The following is a 21,418-nucleotide window of genomic DNA, read 5'->3' as shown; positions in this document are numbered from 1 at the left end:
TGGTTGGGAACTCAGTTTGTTGGATTCTGGCCATTCTTACCTTTGACCAACTATTACTCTCTTCCTCCTTTTGGCAATATTGGGGGCTTGAATACTGGGCCTTATGCTTACTAGGCAAGTGTTCTACATTCAGCCCTTTTTAGCACTGATTATTTTTGAGATGAGGTTCTTCTTGCCCAGACTGCAGTCATCCTATCTTAGGTTTCCTGCTGTAGTTAGGATGACATGCACAGGCCACTATACCCAGCTTCTTCAGTTGAAATGCAGTTCATAGACTTTTCTGTGCAAGCTGGCCTGAACTACAACCTTCCCAGTGATAGCGTCCAAGTTAAGATGACAGATATGCACCACTGTGACTAAGCACTAATTGAAAATAGATCAGTATTGTTAACTTTTGGCTTAGGCTAACCTGGAATGGTGGATTCTCCCAATTTCAAGCTCTCGAGTAGCTACGAGAACAGGCATAAGCCACTACTAACTTTTTCCTTCTTCTTTTTCTTTCCCTGTTTATATGTACTGCAGCTTTTTTTTACAGGCATCCAGCTTCTGTAGAATGTATTTCTAGAACGGATCTCTGGTCTTACTTCAATATCTGAATATTCAGCTTGTAGCCTTCTTCCATACACATTTTATTATGTGTATTTATTTAAAGAAATTATTTAAAGAAATTAAATTATTTAAAGAAATTAAATGTATGTAATAAAGTCATTGTCTTCCTATATAAGGTGAGTTCAAAGGACCTTCCCTCTGAAAGACAGAAGTGAGCCCTGCTAGGATGTCACGTCAAGGGAAACTGGTGGAAGGCTACAGAAAGTACTGTACTGTACCTTTCAGTAGGTGACTAGAATGAATCTTCTGCTTCTTCTCTAGCTCTGTCCACTTAATATTTATTTATTTATTTATTTTTGCCGGTCATGGGTCTGGGTGCTGTCCCTCAGCTCTTCAGCTCAAGCCACAGGGCCACTTCCGGCTTTTTCTGTTTATGTGGTGCTGAGGAATCGAACCCAGGGCCTCATGCTTGCAAGGCATGCACTCTACTGCTGAGCTACCTTCCCAGCCCCTCCACTTAATATTTATGTTCACATTTCTTCCTTTGCCTATCCATAGTGTTTTTCCTTTTCAGATGAAGAAATTTTGTGCTGACTGAGCCAGATGTTGGTAGTTTATGCCTGTAATTCTAGCTACTCAGTAGGTTGAGATCTGAGTATTGTGGTTCAAAGCCAGCCTGGGCAAGAAAAGTCCATAAGCCACTTATCTCCAATTAGTCACCAAAAAAGCCAGAATTGGAGCTGTTGCTCAAGTGGTGTGCTACCCTTGAATAAAAGATGGTCAATGACAGTGCCCAGTCCCGAGTTGAAGTCCCTAGGCTAGCACACACATACAAAAAAGAAATTTTGTGTTGATAATAACAGACTGGTGGGGCTGGGAAGGTAGCTCAGTGGTAGAGTGCTTGCCTTGCATGCATGAGGTCCTGGGTTCAATTCCTCAGCACCACATAAGCAGAAAAAGCTGGAAGTGGTGCTGTGGCTCAAGTGGTAGAGCGCTAGCCTTGAGCTGAAGAGCTGAGGGACAGTGCCCAGGCCCAGAGTTCAGGCACCATGACTGGCAAAAAAAAAAAAAAAAAAAAAATAACAGACTGGTAAATATTATCCTTAATTGGTATTTTCGATTTTGTTTTGTTTTGCTGGACATAGTGGTATATGCATGTAATCCCAGCTACTTGAGAGGCTGAGGCAGGAGAACCTTGAGTTAAGATCAACCTGGAAAGCATAGGAAGATATTGTCTCAAAAAAAAAAAAAGACAAAAATAAATTTAAGATTCTATTTTAGGGGCTGGGAAAGTGGCTCAGTGGTAGAGCGCTTGCCTTGCATGCCTGAGGCCCTGGGTTTGATTCCTCAGCACCACATAAGCAAAAAGAAAAAAAGCCGGAAGTGGCGCTGTGGCTCAAGTGGTAGAGGTTAGCCTTGAGCTAAAAGAGCTGAGGGACAGTGCCCAAGCCCAGAGTTCAGGCCCCACGACCAGACCTCCCCACCACCAAAAAAGATTCTATTTTAATATTTTATTATGAATAAAATCCTAAAAATTACTTTATTCTTTAAACATAAACACATTGCACATATATATATATATATATATATATATATATATATATATACCTTTATTTTTAAAAAATAGTAATACAAAATATTAAATTTGTACAACTGCCTCTTACCTTTTCCAGTTTTTCGGCCACTTTTTCTTTATATTGTTGGAAAGCTTTACTTAACTCTTCAGCATTATATAGTGCTTCATTCCTTTGTCGTTCAGCTCTAAAATTTAAAGACATATTGAGGGCTGGGAAATGTGGCTTGGTGGTAGTGTGCTGGGGTTAATTCCTCAGTGCTGCATAAACAGCAAAAGCCAAAAATTGTGGTGTTGTTCAACTGGTAGAGTGCTAGCCTTGAGCAAAAGCTCAAGGGCAGTGCTTAAGCCCTGAGTTCAAGCCCCAAGACTGGCAAAAAAAAAGACAAACTGAATAAAAGTAATTGAGTAGTTAAGTCCAAAAAAGTAATAAATGTTGCTTCATAAGGAATAACTAAAGAAGCAACATTTTCTGTACTAAAATTACTGAGGATGTAGTTGCATAGTAGAGCACTTGCCAAGCACAATTAAGGTCCAGGAACACAGCACCACAAAATAAACAGAAACATCTCACATACCTTTTTCCTTGTTTACTTTGTTCAAGTAAATCCACCTTCAACTTAATACATTCCTCTTTGCACTCCTGCAAACTTTTTTCCTTTTCAATTACCATTTTTTGACTCTGCTCTAATTTTTCTTCTGCTTCTCTAAAAATGGGAATTTTAAAGAAATTACTATAAATATACCAGAATAATGTAACATTAGGAATTCTATTACTTTTAAATCAGTGAGTTAAAAGAATACACACGTAATAACATAGAGTAAAAGGCATATTCATACTGTATCAACTAACTCATTTTTGTCAATAAATGAGGTAGTTAAACTCAGTGACTCATACTTGCTAGACCAGTATTCTACCATCAAGCCATGCCTGGAGCCCTTTTTTACACAAGTTATTTTGGATATAGGGTCATAAGTTCTGCTGAGCTTCCCACTGTAGCTGAGTTGATAAGCACATATCACCACACAAAATTTCTTCTGTTACAATGGGAGTCTCATGGACTGTTCTATCCAGACTGGCCTTGAACCTCCATCCTCCTGATCTCAGAGGCCCAAGAAGTTAGGATTATAGGCCTGAGAGAGGGGTGCCTGGGGTTGGGAATGTGCCTTAGTGATACAGTGCCTAGCATACGTGAAGCCCTGGGTTCAATACCTCAGTACCATATAAACAGAAAAAGCCAGAAGTGGTGCCATGGTTCAAGCCTTGAGCAAAAGAAGCTCAGGGACAGTGCCCAGCCCCTGGGTTCAAGCCCCAGGACTGGCAAAATAAGAAGAAGAGAGAGAGAGAGAGAGAGAGAGAGAGAGAGAGAGAGAGAGAGAGAGAGAGAGAGAGAGGGGTGCCTGGATTCAATTAAGAATCTTTTTGAGGGGCTAGGAAGGTGGCTCAGTGGTAGAGCGCTTGCCTTGCATGCTCAAGGCCCTGGGTTCGATTCCTCAGCACCACATAAGCAAAAAGAAAAAAAAAGCCGGAAGTGGCGCTGTGGCTCAAGTGGTAGAGCACTAGCCTTGAGCTGAAGAGCTGAGGGACAGCGCTCAGGCCCAGAGTTCAGGCCCCACGACCGGACCCCAAAAAAAAAAAAAAAAAAAAAAAAAGAATCTTTTTGAGGGCTGGGAAGGTGGCTCAGTGGTAGAGTGCTTGCCTTGCATGCATGAGGCCCTGGGTTCGATTCCTCAGCACCACATAAGCAAAAATGAAAAAAAGCTGGAAGTGGCGCTGTGGCTCAAGTGGTAGAGTGCTAGCCTTGAGTTGAAGAGCTGAGGGACAGTGCCAAGGCCCAGAGTTCAGGCCCCATGACTGTTGGCCAAGGGGCTTGAACTCAGGGCCTTGGTGCTGTCCCTGAGCTCTTTAGCTCAAGGCAAGTGCTCTACCACTTTGAGATACAGCTCTATTTCCAGTTTTCTGGTGGTTAATTGGAGATAAGAGTTTCATGGACTTTCCTGTCTGGATTGGCTTTGAACCACAATCCTCAGATATCAGCTTCCAGAGTAGCTAGGATTATAGGAGTGAGCCACCAATGCCCAGCTCAACTAAGAATTTTTTTTTTTTTTTTTGACTGTGGGGCTTGAACTCTGGGCTGGGCGCTGTCTCTCAGCTCTTCAGCTCAAGGCTAGCGCTCTATCACTTGAGCTACAACGCCACTTCAATTTTCCTGGTGGTTTATTGGAGATAAGAGTTTCACAGACTTTTCTGCCCGGACTGGCTTTGAACCATGATCCTCAGATCTCAGCCTCCTGAGTAGCTAGGATTATAGGCGTGAGCCACCGGCAACCAGCAACTAAGAATTTTTATAAGGAATAAAATAATATTTTCAAGCTGGGTGCCTGTGGCTCACACCTATAATCCTAGAAACTCAGAAAGCTGCTATCTGAGGATTGCAGAAAGCTGGTATCTGAGGGTTGCAGTTAAAAAAAAAAAATAGTTCAGGCAGGAGACTCTCATCTCCAATTAACTACCAAATTAATCATAAGTAGAGCTGTGGCTCAAGTGGTAGAGTGTTAGCCTTGAGTTAGGAGTGCAGGTTTGAGCCACAGCTTAAGTACCTGGCTTCTACTGTAGAGAGAGACAGAGACAAAGACAGAGAGAGAGAGAGAGAAAGAGAGAGAGAGAGAGAGAGTATGTGTTTGAGTGATGTCTCAGCATTTTTCCTAAAGGCTACCACTTTACCACTTGTGCCACAGCTCCACTTCTGGCTTTTTGGTAATTAATTGCGAGTAAGTGTATCACAGATTTTCCTGCCTAGGCTAACTTCAAACTTCAATCCTTAGATCCTCAGATTTCAGCCTCCTGAGTAGGTAGGATTATAGGGGTAAGCATCTCATGTGGTATATGTAGTGTACAAATCTGTTATCCCAACTACATGGGAAGCATAAACAGGAAGATTAAAGAAATGAAACCAAAAAGGAATTGGGACATGGTTTAACTGGCAAGGGATATGTGTACCAAGCACAGAGCCTTCAGTGCAACCCCAAACAAAAACCTTTAGTACCTTCTTGTATTGTAGCAATGAACAGAACAGGAAGAGATTTGCAATAGCCAAATATAGAAAAAAAAAACCCTAAGAATAAAATTTAAATAATATACACATATAGATATAAAACAAAGAAAATGTACTATAAAGCCGATAGACTTGCTGAGAGCTGGTGGCTCAATCCTGTAATCCTAGGAGGCTGAAATCTGAGGATCCCAGTTCAAAGCCAGGCCAGGAAGGAAAGTCTGTAAGACCTTTTTTTTTTTTTTGGGGGGGGGGGGGTCCGATTGTGGGGCCTGAACTCTGGGCCTGGGCGCTGTCCCTCAGCTCTTCAGCTCAAGGCTAGCACTCTACCACTTGAGCCACAGCGCCACTTTCGGCTTTTTTCTTTTTGCTTATGTGGTGCTGAGGAATCGAACCCAGGGCCTCAGGCATGCAAGGCAGGCACTCTACCACTGAGCCACCTTCCCAGCCCCGTCTGTAAGACTCTTATTTCCAATAAACTACTCAGAGAAAAAACAGAAGTGGTGCTGTGGCTCAAGCGGTTGAGCACTAGTCCTGAGCATAGAGAGGCTCAGGAAAGAGCCCAGGCCCTGAGTTCAAGCCTTAGGGACCAGCAAAAACAAAAAACAAAACAAAGCAAAACAAAAACAACCTACAGAATTGAAAGATATCTTAGGTATCTATTAGGCTCTTCTGCAGAACTTAATTAAAATACAGATTTCTGGTTACTGCCTTCCAGAGCTTGTGGTTCATAAGACTGAGGTAAGAACTGAGTTAGCATTTCTAAAAAGTTCCCAAACGATGCTAATACTGCTAATTTCATTAATTTTTTTTTTTTTTGTCCTGGGGCTTGAACTCTGGGCCTGGGCGCTGTCCTTGTGCTCTTCAGCTCAAGGCAAGTGCTCTACTGCTTGAGCCACAGCACCACTTCTAATACTGCTAATTTCAGATTAAAACTCCAGTAACCCTCCAAGAAGAAAGAAATACTGTACATTGAGAATCAAACAGCCTAGTAAACTATTTAGTATGTACCACCAATCCAATTTTATTCAAGGCAAAAAAAGAATCAATGATACAATAACTGATTCCTTGTATTTTATTTCTTACAAACATTGAAGTATTGAGTATATGGTAGCATATGAAGATTTTACTAGATGGTATGAAAAATGATTTTATTTTGGCAGCACTAGAGTTTAAAATCAAGGCCCTGTACTTGGTAATAAGCAAGTGTTCAACCACTTAGCCTTTCCTTCAGTACTATTTGTTTTAAACTCAAGGCCTCATACATGTTGAAAGCAATCTATCACTAAGATATGCCTGCAATTCACATGTAAAGAAAATGCTCTCGGGCTGGGAAGGTGGCTCAGTGGTAGAGCGGCTTAGCTTGCATGCATGAGGCCCTGGGTTCAATTCCCCAGCACCACATAAGCAAAAAGAAAAAAAAGCCGGAAGTGGCACTGTGGCTCAAGTGGTAGAGTGCTAGCCTTGAGCTGAAGAGCTGAGGGACAGCGCCCAGGCCCAGAGTTCAGGCCCCACGACCGGACCCAAAAATAAATAAAAAAAAAAAAAAAGAAAGTACTCTCACTAGGTTATCCCCACAATCTAATTCACATTTAATAAAGGGATGTAAATAAGCATGCCAGCTTAGATTTAGCCTTTTTAGTCCCTATTTGTAACATGTAAACTTTAACCAAGAGAAGTTATTATTGGCTTACAACAAGCTGTAATACATTACTAAGGGCCAATAATCTTACTGGAGTGGGAGTGAAGGATAAGTACTAATAAGACAGAATATCCAAAGGACTGAATTTAGTGGAAGAACACTTGACCTAGCAGGTATGAAGCTTTGAGTTCAATCCATACCAACAAGTAGAAAGAGATGTAAAAAAGCATAAATTTAAAGCTTCAAAACTATGTTTACCTTAAAACTTTATCTTGAGCCGAAACTTCAGCTTCCAAGTTTATAATCTGTTCTTCTAAGATCGGGACATTGGATGCCTGTTGTTGAACAGACTCAAGCACAGCAATCTGAAACACCAAAGCAATTTTTAAGACTACTTCATTTCAGGAAAATTATCTAGTTGGCCTTTAACCTTTTTCCTATCAGATAAGGAGGTCCAAATGTAACATTCACCCATCTATACTATTGATCAATATTTACATAAATGTATTATTACAATACAATCTCAGTATGTAAGCTCCTTCCATCATACCTAACTAGTATTAGTATTAATAATTTTGTATTTGGGAAAAACAATATCAACTGACATCATCTAAGATTAATTTCACATAAATGGGGTAATAAATACAAAATATCAGCGTATAAAATTATGTAAGAAAGTACTTATTGAGATGTTAATTATTTAAAAACAAATTTTAGAATGCATGCTTAGTAGAGAAAACATAATGAAGAAAAGCATAGTAATCCTATATCCTGGAAGATAAAGGAAGTACAACTTTTACAGCACAGTAGGAATCTACAACTTAAATGGTATGGAAGAGAACTATTCTAACATTAATAATCAAAATATCAATAATAACTATCCCTGAAAAGTATGGTTAGGACATGTAGGCATGAGGTACAATAAAGATAGGAGTAAAGTCCCAAACATTAAAGAAGATAAATTCCTATTCTCTATAGAAAAGCAGCAGAAAGTTTACTATCTGAAGACATGGAACAGGAGAGCCTGGGGTTCTAGGGCACTAGAAAGAAAGATGAGGAGGGAGGAAGTAGAGTGATAAACAGTAGAGTCAATATAAAGCTGTTAGCCTCAGAATTTCTTTTTTTTATTTTTTGACGGTCATGGGGCTTGAACTCTGGGCCTGGGCCCTGTCTCTCAGCTCTTCAGCACACAGTGAGTGCTCTACCACTTGAGCCACAGCACCATTTCCAGTTTTCTAGTGATTTACTGGAGATAAGAGTCTCACGGACTTTCCTGCCCGGGCTAGCTTTGAACCGTAATCCTCAGATCTCAGCCTCCTGAGTAGCTAGGATTACAGGCGTGAGTCACTGGCGCCTGGCTGTTGTTGTTTTTGTAGGACAGGGTTTGAACTTAAATTGTTAGGTAAGTTCTCTACAAAATGTTCATCTTAGGTTTTTGAAAAATCCTTTATTACATGTATTGAGTATATGAGGACCCTTTCAAGCTGGAAACTTCTGTTTATCTCAGTTTTTCTTGTATCATTCCATACAGTGATGGAATTTTCTTCCTTATATTTTGTTTTCTTAGATTTTTTTTTCCTGCTTACTAAGGCTTGGGTTTTGCCCTCTACATCTTCCAGTATTTTTGCTTGATAAATGTAAGCTATGTTTCATTTCAGTAGATTTCTTCAACATTGTTTTTTACACTTCTATTGAGTCTTTTATTTTGGCTCTTACTATTTTTTTTTTTAAGTTAATGACATCTTGATGCAGTATAGTTCTTTTCAAGGATTGGAGGCATGGCTCAATTGGTAGAGCGCTAGCCAATGAGAGACAGGTACTAAATTTGAGTTCAGGTCTCAGACTTAAAAAAAAACAAAAGTTAGCAGGACACCCACTGGTGGCTCATGCCTGTAATCCTAGCTACTCAGGAGGCTGAGATCTGAGGATCAAGGTTCAAAGCCAGCCCGGGCAGGAAAGTCTGTGAGACTCTTATCTCCAATAAACTACTAGAAAACCGGAAGTGGCACTGTGGTTCAAGTGGTAGAGCTCTAGCCTTGAGCTGAAAAGCACAGGGATAGGGCCCAAGACCAGAGTTCAAGCCCCATGACTGGCAAAAAACAAAAAAACAAACAAAAAAATCAACAACAACAAAGGTATATTGATATGAAATTTTAAAACATCAAAAAAAGAGGGAAAAATCCTAAAAAGCTACAAAGCAAAAAACAAATAGACACATAATTACATGCTAAGGAAAGAATTCACAAAAGCATCCAACTTTGCAAAGCAGCAGTGGAAAATGTAAAAACCAATGCTCTATAAATTCTAACATAAAATAATTTTCACCCTAGAATTTAATCATGAATTGGGAAGAAAATAAATTAACATATTTCAAACAGGCAAGGAAGTGACTTAAAAAACTCCAATTACAGAAAGATTGAAAAAGCAGAATTTTGAAGAGTGGATCTAATCAGAAAAGAAACAGTGCTACAAATGCCTGAAAACCATTCTTTTCCTACATTTTGTCATTTGGCCTCTGGAAATCTATCCAGGAGATAACCCAAACGCCCAAGAAGTTTTGTACCAGTTTCTACTTTTCTCCTTGGTCAGAAAAAAATAATCCCAATACTACTTTAGTATTTTAAAAACAGAAAAGAAAAATGAAGCTTTCCCAGACCTGTACTATTACACCTACTCACAAAATCTACACAATAAGCAAAGTGTGGTGCTGGGCGCCTGGCTCTAGTGGTAGGGCACCTGCACAGCAAGTGCTAAGGTCCTGGGTTCAGTATTGCCAAGAAACAAAATAAGCAAGAGTGTAAAAGTAAATAATAAAACCCCACTCCAATCTTCCAATCTCTCCTGAAGTAAACAATATGAAGTCTTTCTATTCTGTATTTTATTTTATTATTTTTTTGGGGGGGGTCCGGTCGTGGGGCCTGAACTCTGGGCCTGGGCGCTGTCCCTCAGCTCTTCAGCTCAAGGCCAGCACTCTACCACTTGAGCCACAGCGCCACTTCCGGCTTTTTTCTTTTTGCTTATGTGGTGCTGAGGAATTGAACCCAGGGCCTCATGCATGCAAGGCAAGCGCTCTACCACTGAGCCAACTTCCCAGCCCTATTCTGTATTTTATATGTCAATCTCACATACAAACATACAAAGTTTTTATAAAAAGCAAAAATAATGATTATGCACATATGTACTGCTCTGTAAAGGTTTTACACTACTAAATTAAGTAACTGTGCTGAGTATGTACAGACACAGTACTAAGTGCTTTATATATCTCACATCATTTAGACTTCATCATCTTCTCATGTTACATTGCATTTTGGTACTAATGTATATCATTTTTCTGAAAAAGGCTTTATTGCAACTACTTTGTAGGCATATCACAATTTACTTTACCAGGTCTCTATTATTGGACATGCCAAGTTCTTTGTTGCTGCTGCTGTTGTTTAATACAGTAAAAACATAGGAAGCTATTTAAATAGAGCAATCATTCCTCAAATTATGCTATTGTCACATAATAAAACATAATTCCATCAAAAATTATCAGTGAAAAGCTATAACTGTAGCAATGCTTCCAGCTTTTTCTATGATTAATTGGAGATAAGAATCTCATAGACTTTCCTGCCCAGGCTTGCTTCTAACCATGATTCTCAGATATTAGCCTCCTAAGGAGCTAGGGTTACAGGCATGAGCCACCAATGCCAAGCTATTTTTTTGCTTTTTAACTTTTCAAGTATCAAAATGTTTTCTCTTAAAAAGGTAGAAAAATAAGCTATCCTTTCTTTGAATAAGAAATAAGTACAGCTGGGCGCCGGTGGCTCACACCTGTAATCCTAGCTACTCAGGAGGCTGAGATCTGAGGATCATGATTCAATGCCAGCCTGGGCAGGAAAGTCCATGAGACTCTAATCTCCAATAAACCACCAGAAAACTGGAAGTGGCGCTGTAGCTCAAGTGGTAGAGCACTAGCTTTGAGCTGAAGAGCTGAGGGACAGCGCCCAGGCCCAGAGTTCAAGCCCCACGACCGGGGGGAAAAAAAAAAAGAAAGAAGTACATACAAATTGATAATTCTAAGACTTTAAGAAACTGATTTATGCTGGGTACAGGCGGCTCACACCTGTAATCCTAGCTACTCAGGAGGCTGAGATCTGAAGATCATGATTTAATGCCAGCCAGGGCAGAAAAGTCCGTGAGACTCTTATCTACAATAAACTACTAGAAAACCAGTAGTGGTGCTGTGGCTCAAGCAGTAGAGCACTCGCCTTGAGCTGAAGAGCTGAGGGACAGCGCCCAAGCCCAGAGTTCAAGCCCCACCCAAAAAAAAGAAAAAGAAAAAAGAAACTGATTTATCTAAATGCAAAACTATAAAGTCTACCTAAACAATTTTCAGATATAAAGGGAATTTCATAACATACTGACAGTGTTAGCATATATATACAATTTAATATCCGCATAAAATTTCTATATATAACACAAGACTATTTCTTCACAATAAATCTTAATGATGACTATTTTCTGTTGGCATACTCATCACTTCAAAGTACATACTTTTGCTTTTGACTGTGTTAATTCAAAGTGGACAGATTCTATTTTAGTCATTAAAGAATGATTCTGTGTGACCAAACAAGCATTCTGTTGCCGGAGTTTGTTAAGTTTCTCTCGAAGGCTTTTAATTTCCTGATCCATAGTTGATGAAAAAGATACCTTAAAAAAAAAAAGAGAAATTTTATTTTATTTGAAGATTAAATATAATTAATGGGAAATAACATCAAAATGGCATTAAAATAACAATAGGTCAAGAAAGTGAGTTAAAATATTAGTATCCACAATTTTTTTTTGGGTCCAGTAATGGGGCTTGTACTCTGGGCCTGGGTGCTGTCCCTCAGCTCTTCAGCTCAAGGCTAGCACTCTACCACTTGAGCCACAGCGCCACTTCTGGCTTTTTTCTTTTTGCTTATGTGGTGCTGAAGAATCGAACCCAGGGCCTCAGGCATGCAAGGCAAGCGCTCTACCACGGAGCCACCTTCCCAGCCCTTAAAATATTAGTATTCATAGAAATATGTGAGACAATCAGTACTCTCTACAGATGTTATAAGTATACTTAGGGATAACATACAAAACAGTGGTACATTTTATGAAACTACTCAGTATCATCCAGTAAAACCAACCAACAATATCATTCCTGGGCATAAAGTAGGTAGAAATTTTTATATTTTTGCACCTGAAGAAGTAAATGTAATCATAGCTACATTGTCCGTAAGTGGTAATAAATGAAAGAAACCCATATGCCACCTAAAAGTAAAACTTTGATCTGTACTTTGAAATAAATTATCTTAATTTTCATTAATTATGATTTTCAAAGCACTGTTTCTTTTTTTTATTTTCTTGAAATACAGAATTTTATTTAGAAACTGTTTAAAGTAGAAAAAAACCCTGTCAGGAAAGACCAGGTGGAAAATGGGTTCCCAATAAAATGGATTTCTGGGCAACAGAAGTCTAATAAAAGGCCACAAAAGAGAAATAGCACCACTGTCCTTTCAACAATGGCTGGTTACTTGCATTTTTGGCATTGTTAATCAATGAATCTGGGTTTCCCTCTGAATTTCACACAAAGCATGCACTACACAACAATTTTATCATAAAATACCTTGCTTTCTACACACATTTTAGGACAAGCTACCACCAGAAACAAATCAATACAAACACATCAGGGACTGAACAATCTCAGTAGTGGGTGAAAGCACTGTTTCTGTAAGTTAATTTTATCTATTTATTCAATGGTACTGGGGTTCAAACTGACAGCTTTGTGTTTGCTAGGCAGGCACTCTACCACTTGAGCCACATGTCCAGCTCTTTTGGATTTCATTATATTCTGAATAGTGCTTCATTTTTTTACCCTAACCCGACTGGACTACCATCCTCCCATCTATACTTTCCACCCAGTTGGGAAGTATATCTTTATATCAATTGAGCATGAAAAGGGAAGCAAAAGGATAAACAGAAAACTAGGAGGGGTCTGAAGACAGTGGTTTGAAGTCAGCCCAAGCAGGAAAGACCATGAGACTTATCTCCAATTAACCCCCAAGAAAGCCAGAAGTGGAGCTGTGGCTCAAATGGTAAAGTACTAGCCTTGAGCAAAAAAGCTCAGGGACAGTGCCAGGTCCTGAGTTCAAGCCCAGGACTGGTGTACACCTGTATGTACATATGTACATACAGACACAGACACAGACACACACAGACACAGACACACACACACACACACAAACACGGAGAGGGAAGGGAAGAAAGAAGCTGAGTGCCATGTCTCTGCTCTCATTTAAATCCTAGCTACTGGGCTGGGAAGGTGGCTCAGTGGTAGAGTGCTTGCCTTGTATGCATGAGGCCCTGGGTTCGATTCCTCAGCACCACATAAACAAAAAGAAAAAAAAAGCCAGAAATGGCGCTGTGGCTCAAGTGGTAGAATGCTAGCCTTGAGCTGAAGAGCTGAGGGACAGCGCCCAGGCCCACAGTTCAGGCCCCACAACCGGACCCAAAGTAAATCCTAGCTACTAAGCCAGCCATCGGTGGCTCACACCTGTAATCCTAGCTACTGAGGAGGCTGAGATCTGAGGTTCTCGGTTCAAAGCCAGTCTGGGCAGTAAAGTCTTTGAGACTCTTATCTCCAATAAACCACCAGAAAACTGGAAGTGGTTCTATGTCTCAAAACTGGGGGAGTGCTAGGCTTGAGCTGAAGAGTACAGGGACAGCACCCAAGTCCAGAATTCAAGCCCCACAACCAACCAAAAAAATAAATAAATAAAATTCTAGCTACTGAGATCTGAGGAAGAGTTCTAATGAAATTCTCTATCTCCAATTAGAAAAAGCTGGAACTGAAGTCCTGACTCCAGACACTGATAACTTTAGGGGTAAAGAAATAGTGTTGTGGGGCTGGGAAGGTGGCTCAGTGGTAGAGTGCTTGCCTTGCATGCATGAGGCCCTGGGTTCCATTCCTCAGCACCATATAAGCAGAAAAAACCTGGAAGTGGCGCTGTGGCTCAAGTGGTAGAGTGCTAGCCTTGAACTGAAGATCTGAGGGAAAGTGCCCAGGCCCAGAGTTCAGGCCCCACAACTGACCAAAAAAAGAAAAGAAATAGTGTTGTGTGGGGCTGGGAAGGTGGCTCAGTGGTAGAGTGCTTGCTTTGCATGCATGAGGCCCTGGGTTCCATTCTTCAGCACCACATAAGCAAAAAGAAAAAAGCCGGAAGTGGCGCTGTGGCTCAAGTGGTAGAGCACTAGCCTTGAGCTGAAGAGCTGAGGGACAGTGTCCAGGCCCAGAGTTCACGCCCCACAACCGGACCCCTCCCCTCCCCCCAAAAAAAGAAATAGTGTTGTGCTATCACATCACACTTGATCAAGGCTTAACAATGAATATATGTTACTTGATATATAATTATATATAGAGTGCTCAAATTGAGGGGTTAATTTGCTTAAGAAAAGATAACAAGTACATGCTTAAAAATAACTTACGTTATTGTTAAGACACAAAAGAACAATTATGTTTAAATTCTTGAACATCATGGTAAAGAGTATTAAAAATACATAAAAGGCATTTAGATAAAAAGGCAAAGAAAAACTATTTGAAATAGTTTTAAATACTTTAATAATTATTTTAAATACAAGTAAAGCTACTTTTAAGTAGACAAGTCAAAAAATAACCTTATCTCGTGACTTTTTTTGAAAATCAGTACTATCAGATGCTTTAGAAAGTTTCTTAAAAGGTGAATAATTCAAAATTCCTGAGTGGCAAGGTTGAGTAAGATCTTCCAAAATAAGCCTTTCTGATCTTGAGGGATTAGAGGTAAAATCAGAATTTTCACTTGGACTAGCACTAGAGAAAAAAAGAATATATAATTTAGTTCTTACACAGTATTTACTACAAATCGCTATATATTAAATAAAAATAGAAAATAACTGGCAATTATTCTGACAATTAGATACATAGTCAGGAACATAAGTCAATGTTTCTACTAATTTTTCAATAAGCCACTAGTTTTAAACTAGTTTAAAACAAGGTATCTGTTTCCTAAGCCTGTATGCTAGAATCATGTTAGGATTCAAATACCAGTTACAATAACAAAAGATTAATAAAGCCCCAAATATATAATTTATCCTGGTTCCTAAAACATTAAAGGTCTTTTCTTAATATGTACACATTATCTAATACCCCTTTTTTGCTGCTAAACTGAGAATTATATTAAAATGTTTAGAAAATTTTATCTTACATTATAGGTTAGGACACTGGCTTTCATGAATTATCATCTTTACAAAAAACTAACTGCAGGTATGGTTAACTGCCAGACACTGGGAAATTTGAGAGTGGGAAGACTTTGGTTCTAGGTCAGCTCAAGTAGAAAGAGGGATGGCATCTTTTCCTATAAAAAGCTGGATATGGTGGTATGCACCTGCCTGCTCAGCTACAGGAGCAATGTAAATAGGAAGATAATAGTTCAAGCTAGTCTGGGAATAAACTTAAGCCCTTATTTGAAAAACACTAAAGAAAAAGGAAATATAAGAAGGAAGGAAGAAAAAAAAAGAAAGAAGGAAAGAAAGAGAGAAAGAGAGAAAAAGAAAGACAGGCCAGGTGCTGGAGGCTCAGGCCTGTAATCCTAGCTACTCAGAAGGCTGAGATCTGAGGATTGCAGTTCAAAGCCAGCCCAAGAAGGAAAGTCCACAAGACTCTTATTTACAATTAACTACCAGAAAACCAGAAGTGGCACTGTGATAGAGCACTTGCCTTGAGCTAAAAAGCTCAGTTTAAGTCCCATGACTGACAAAAATAAAAGAAAATAAAATGAAGGAAGGAAGGAAGGGGTGAAATAACTAATTCTTGGTGTGGGAGGCATGGCTCAGTTGGTAGAGCAATAGCCAATGTGTGAGAGTGTCAGGCACCAAGTTCAAATCCCAGTCTTGTAACTTAAAAAAAAGAAAAAAGGACTAAGAGTGCCTTAAGAAGTAAAGCACTTGCCTAGCAAGTTAAGACCCTGAATTCAACCCCACCCCTCAAAAATGGATTAACTATCAGAGGTCCGTGTGTGTTTTCAAATATAATGTATTTGTGTATACATATTACATAATATGTAATTATATAACATGTATATGTATACACACTTTATACACATGTATACATATACATATTATATAGACATACATACATACATACATACATATATATATATATATATATATATATATATATATATATATATATATAAAACAGTGTTTCCAACTGTCAATTTAACTTTACTTAAAAAAAAAAAGTGCAGGGCTGGGAAGGTGGCTCAGTGGTAGAGCGCTTGCCTTGCATGCCTGAGGCCCTGGGTTCGATTCCTCAGCACCACATAAGCAAAAAGAAAAAAGCCGGAAGTGGCGCTGTGGCTCAAGTGGTAGAGCGCTAGCTTTGAGCTGAAGAGCTGAGGGACAGCGCCCAGGCCCAGAGTTCAGGCCCCATGACCGGACCCAAAAAAAAAAAAAAAAGTGCTAGGTGCTGGTGGCACATGCCTGTAATCCTAGCTACTCAGGATACTGAGATCTGAGGATCTTACTTCAAAGCCAGCCCCAGCAGGAAAGTCCATGAGACTCTTATCTTCAATTAATCATAGAAAAAGCCAGAAGTGGTATTGTGGATCAAGTGGTAGAATTCTAGTCTTGAGCAAAAGGAGCTTAGGGACATTGCTCAGGCCCAGAGTTCAAAGCCCAAGACAAGCAAAAAAAAAAAAGCCTCAGCCTATTGGCTTATGCCTATAATCCTAGCTACACAGGAGGCTGAGATCTAAGGATAATGGTTCCAAGCTAGCAGGAATATCTGCAATATTCTTAGTTACAATAAAGTACCAAAAAGGCTGACAGTGAAGCTGTGGCTTAAGTGGTAGCATGGCTAGTCTTAACCAAAAGAACCTCAGGGACAGTGCCCAGGCCCTAAGTTCAAGCCCCAGGACTGGCAAAAATTAATTAATTAATGACTCATCTCTTACATTATTTTTTCTCAACCAGAAAATTACTTGTAATTCCTTTCTTTTCACTACCATGAGTTTGTAAAAGTCTGTGAGAAACAGTACCATTTCAACAATTCATCTTTTTTTTTTTTTTTGTCGGTCGTGGGGCTTGAACTCTGGGCCTGGGCGCTGTCCCTCAGCTCTTCAGCTCAAGAGCTACAGCGCCACTTCCGGTTTTCTGGTGGTTTTTTATTGGAGATAGGAGTCTCACGGTCTCTCCTGCCCGGGCTGGCTTTGAACCGCGATCCTCAGATCTCAGCCTCCTGAGTAGCTAGGATTACAGGCGTGAGCCACCAGCGCCCGGCTTCAACAATTCATCTTTATATTCTCTTAATCTTATTTTTTTTTTTGTATGTGTGTGTCAGTAGTGGGGCTTGAACTCAGGGCCTGGATGCTATCCCTGAGCCTTTCTGTGCTCAAAGCTAGCACTCTATCACTTGAGCCACAGCCCCATTTCCATGTATTCTCTTAATCTTTAACACAGGATTGTACATACCATAGATACTTAATAAAGTTATGGATGAGAAAAATATATCTTATTCCAGGGACATATTTAAATATAACATATGACAATGAAATCTAAGCATTGTATAACTTAAATACTCTGAATTCAAAATGTAATTTTACTTACCTGGATAACTCTTCCCCCAAATTGTGCAAGTTCCATTCTGTTCTCTTTAGTTCATGTCTTAATGAAGCAACATTTGCAAGTAAACTTTCTTCTTCATTGTCTTTATTACAGTAATCTGATGAACTAGATTCCATTTCTTTTTTGAAAAAAAAGAGAGATCTTGTACCTTGACTCATTGTAGAAACAGGCCCCACGACCAGACCCCCCCCCCCAAAAAAAGAAACGGTCAAAATATTCCACAGTAATAGAATGAAACACATTAACACATGTCTTATATCAAATGTTGTGAAATCATTCATGGGAATTTAAAACAATAACAATGAATTCCTCTGCAGTGTAAAGTCACAATGGAAAGTTCAGTGCAATTTCTTTCTTTTTTTTTTTTTTTTTCTTTTTTGGCGATCGTGGGGCTTGAACTCTGGGCCTGGGCACTGTCTGTGCTCTTCAGCTCAAGACTAGCACTCTACCACTGGAGCCTCGGCACCACTTCTGTTCAGTGCAATTTCAATGGGACAAATTTACATTTTAGGGTCCAGTCATTATAGTTTCCTCTTTTCTAAGCATATGCAATCTTCCTAACAAGTATGTAAACAAAGCATTTTTACTCAATGTCAAAAATTAAGACTATGAGTAAACCAAATTAATTTGTTCAAGACCACTAAATGATCAAACCAACATTTATTTATTTATTTATTTTTGCCAGTCCTAGGGCTTGAACTCAGGGCCTGGGCACTATCCCTAAGAATCTCTGTGCTCAAAGCTAACACTCTATCACTTGAGCCACAGTACTACTTTCAGCTTTTTCTGTTTATGTGGTACTAAGGAAATAGAACACAGGGCTTCATGCATGCTAGGCAAGCACTCTACCACTAAGCCACATTGCCAGACTCAAACCAAGATTTGAATGTAGATCATCTGGATTAAATGATGTTTTAATTATTTAGCTGTACTTTAGTAATTTATCATTAGTTTATCTACTTCAATAAGAGATGCCTGGATTTTCATACTTGTTCGCAGGTCTGGGTATCTGACGTTATTACAGTCTTTCATATTTTCTTAGAAGGCAATTTGTGACCATATAAGTTATCTCCTCCCATTCACAATGGTTATACATTAAAAAAAAAATGTAAGTGATAATCATGGATCAAAACAATTTTGACAGAACTATATGAAGACAAGCATTTGTTTCTTCCACTGATGAGCCTCTCTAGGCTTGTGAAGACTCTTCACTGCACATGCACACAAAAATCACAATAATAACCAGCACTTTATTATTGCAATTATCAAAGTAAAAAAGTATTAGTATCTCTACTCATTCTCCAGATCTTCCTGCAAATATTACAATTTCATTCCTCTCTCAGGTCCCATTTACCTTTCCAGTGTAGCCCCTTTTATCCCCCTTAACGCTCTAACTAAATAACAAGCTCCATAAACTTAGAAGTCCAAGGTATTATGTTCAGGGCTGCAGTAGATTTAGAAAAGCTCAGTATTTTAGATGAATAAATGCCAAAACTAAGCTACATTTCCAGCTAACTGCCTTCATCCCACTAAAATAGTAGGTACATTTATTCCCCACTCAAATTTCTCAAATGTACGATGGAAGGTTGAAAAAACAAACTCATTATCTTACCCCAAAAATGTGGTAGGAAATTAAATGAGATGTTATGATTTCAGTAGAAAAACAGTTTATATCTTCTTTCCGTTTCCACAAAGTTGCATCTGTTCAAGTGAGAAGGCTTTCCTAGATCAAAGTGAATGGTTCAGGTTCCCATCCTGCTTTATCTATTCAACAATATCTCTAAATCCCTACAGGATGAAAGAGTTGAAAAAGCAAAAGAAAATTTGGGACAAATTAAGAAGTGCTGTTTCATAAGTAAGGCTATACATTCAACTTCTGTGTATTTTCATATAAATGTTTTCTTGTGAAGTACAAACAAATACATTTCTTTTTTTTTTGGGGGGGGGGGTCCAGTCGTGGGGCCTGAACTCTGGGCCTGGGCGCTGTCCCTTGGATCTTCAGCTCAAGGCTAGCGCTCTACCACTTGAACCACAGCGCCACTTCTGGCCTTTTTTTTCTTTTTGCATATGTGGTGCTGAGGAATCGAACCCAGGGCCTCATGCATGCAAGGCAAGCACTCTACCAGGGAGCCACCTTCCCAGCCCACGAATACATTTCATCTACAAACATTTTCAATTTCTTTCTTTTTTTTTTTTGGGTCCGGTCGTGGGGCCTGAACTCTGGGCCTGGGCGCTGTCCCTCAGCTCTTCAGCTCAAGGCTAGCGCTCTACCACTTGAGCCACAAGCCACTTCCGGCTTTTTTCTTTTTGCTTATGTGGTGCTGAGGAATCAAACTCAGGGCCTCAGGCATGCAAGGCAAGCGCTCTACCACTGAGCCACCTTCCCAGCCCCATTTTCAATTTCTTAGAGGGGCTTTTGCTTTTAAATAGCCTGGTCTGATGCAAGCTAATATCTCAATACTAGGGAGACTGAGGCAGGAGTAATCATTGCTTTGAGTCCAGGCTGGACTACCTAGCACGTTTAAGACTAGCCTGGACTAACCAGTGATACTTTAGTCTAAAAAAAGAAAAAAGAAAACTAAACAATCAACAAAATTACAAAAAAAAAAAATGACTGCCTCACTTCAATTTGCAATAGTTTAAAAAAAAAAAAAAGGCGGGCGCTAGTGACTCACACCTGTAATCCTAGCTACTCAGGGAGGCTGAGATCTGAGGATCTCGGTTCAAAGCCAGCCCAAGCAGGAAAGGCCGTGAGACTCTCATCTCCAATAAACCACCAGAAAACAGGAGGTGGTGCTGTGGCTAAAGTTAGCCTTAAGCTGAAGAGCTCAGGAAAAGCACCCAGGCCCAGAGCTGAAGCCCCATGACCGAGCAAAACAAACACAGAAACAAAAACACCTATCTTCATAGGCCAAGTGTTGAGCTGCACCCTTGTTCTAATAGCCATTTGAGGGTGGACACAGGTTCGTCTTCAGCCCCAACAAAAACTTAACAAAACCCTCAAAGGCTGAACATGAGAGCTTTAATGTGCTATCCCAGCCATTAAGGTATGGAAGTCAATATGAGATTGAATAAAATACCTAAGCTCCTATCCTAATAATGGAGACTGGAGGAGGGTAGTGGCTCAAGTAGCAAAGCACCTGCTACTTGAGCCACTTGAACTTGAGAGGGGAGGGGAGAAAAGGGAAGGGCAAGAAACTGTCAGTGTTGCCTGTCAGAACCCGGAAAGGCACACCATTCTACCTACAAAGTCACCTTTTATCTCTAACTAAGATTGCATATGTAAGGGCGTAAACGTACAACCATCCCACAGAAGACAAGCCTTTACACCCCCTATGTGTAACAAGATGGATGTGGTAGGGAAAAGAAAAACGCTTCCATTCAGGAAAGAGGTCATAGTTTCCCACAGCATTCTCCCGTCTCAAGAACGCTCGGTTGGACTCAATTTAATCCCACTTCCACGTGGAAAGCGCCGAGCAAAACTTGACATCATCCTTGCCACTAACATACAATCGGCACAGCAGCGTCTACAGGAGCCAGGCCCGGGCGGACCGTCCGCCCCTCGGGTACCCGCCCCCCAGGCAGGCCGATTTCCGCTCGTCCTCGGGTTACCCTCTCACCACCCAAGTCCCAGATGGAGAGAGACCACCCTCCCTCACCCGCCAGAGACGACCCTGCCCAAACGCGCCTCGTCTGCACTCGGAAGCCTCGGACCCTCTCCCAGGCCTCGGCGTGGAAGCCTCAGACACACGAGGCAAGGAACGAGCGAACCCCAGCCACCCCGAGTTCGAACCGCCGCGGGAGCCGTTGGGACGCTCCTCCTTCGTCGCAGCCCCGCCTCCGCGGTGGCGCCCAGTGCATGACGCGAAGCGCATGGTTTGCCGGGAATCGTAGTTGAAAGCGTAGCCGAGCGCTCACGCTCTGCTCGCCTGG

The 21,418-nt window shown here is 40.4% G+C and overlaps 1 protein-coding gene across 5 annotated transcripts in view; it reads right to left on the bottom strand.

Moving 5' to 3' along the window:
• The window catches only part of Ccdc18 (coiled-coil domain containing 18), an 82,839-nt gene that overhangs the window by 60,542 nt on the left and 879 nt on the right, over positions 1 to 21,418 (bottom strand). For 2 of the 5 annotated variants that reach the window (XM_070007671.1, XM_070007675.1), the window contains exons 1-8: positions 21,145 to 21,276; positions 19,098 to 19,273; positions 17,468 to 17,603; positions 14,501 to 14,672; positions 11,354 to 11,509; positions 7,076 to 7,182; positions 2,701 to 2,829; positions 2,214 to 2,310 (exon numbers count right to left, since the gene is read on the bottom strand). In XM_070007671.1, the coding sequence (XP_069863772.1) occupies positions 2,214 to 2,310; positions 2,701 to 2,829; positions 7,076 to 7,182; positions 11,354 to 11,509; positions 14,501 to 14,672; positions 17,468 to 17,601 (795 nt within the window). In that variant the 5' untranslated portion in view covers positions 17,602 to 17,603; positions 19,098 to 19,273; positions 21,145 to 21,276. Of the gene's footprint in view, positions 1 to 2,213; positions 2,311 to 2,700; positions 2,830 to 7,075; positions 7,183 to 11,353; positions 11,510 to 14,500; positions 14,673 to 17,467; positions 17,604 to 19,097; positions 19,274 to 21,144; positions 21,277 to 21,418 lie in introns of those variants that run through there. The other 3 variants (XM_070007672.1, XM_070007673.1, XM_070007676.1) reach the window with 3 other exon arrangements.

The sequence above is a fragment of the Dipodomys merriami genome, unplaced genomic scaffold (assembly GCF_024711535.1).
Source record: "Dipodomys merriami isolate MVZ:Mamm:240054 unplaced genomic scaffold, mDipMer1.0.p SCAF_7, whole genome shotgun sequence".
In the NCBI taxonomy this organism is placed as follows: Eukaryota; Metazoa; Chordata; class Mammalia; order Rodentia; family Heteromyidae; genus Dipodomys; species Dipodomys merriami.
This window is presented reverse-complemented; position numbering and strand designations above follow the sequence as displayed.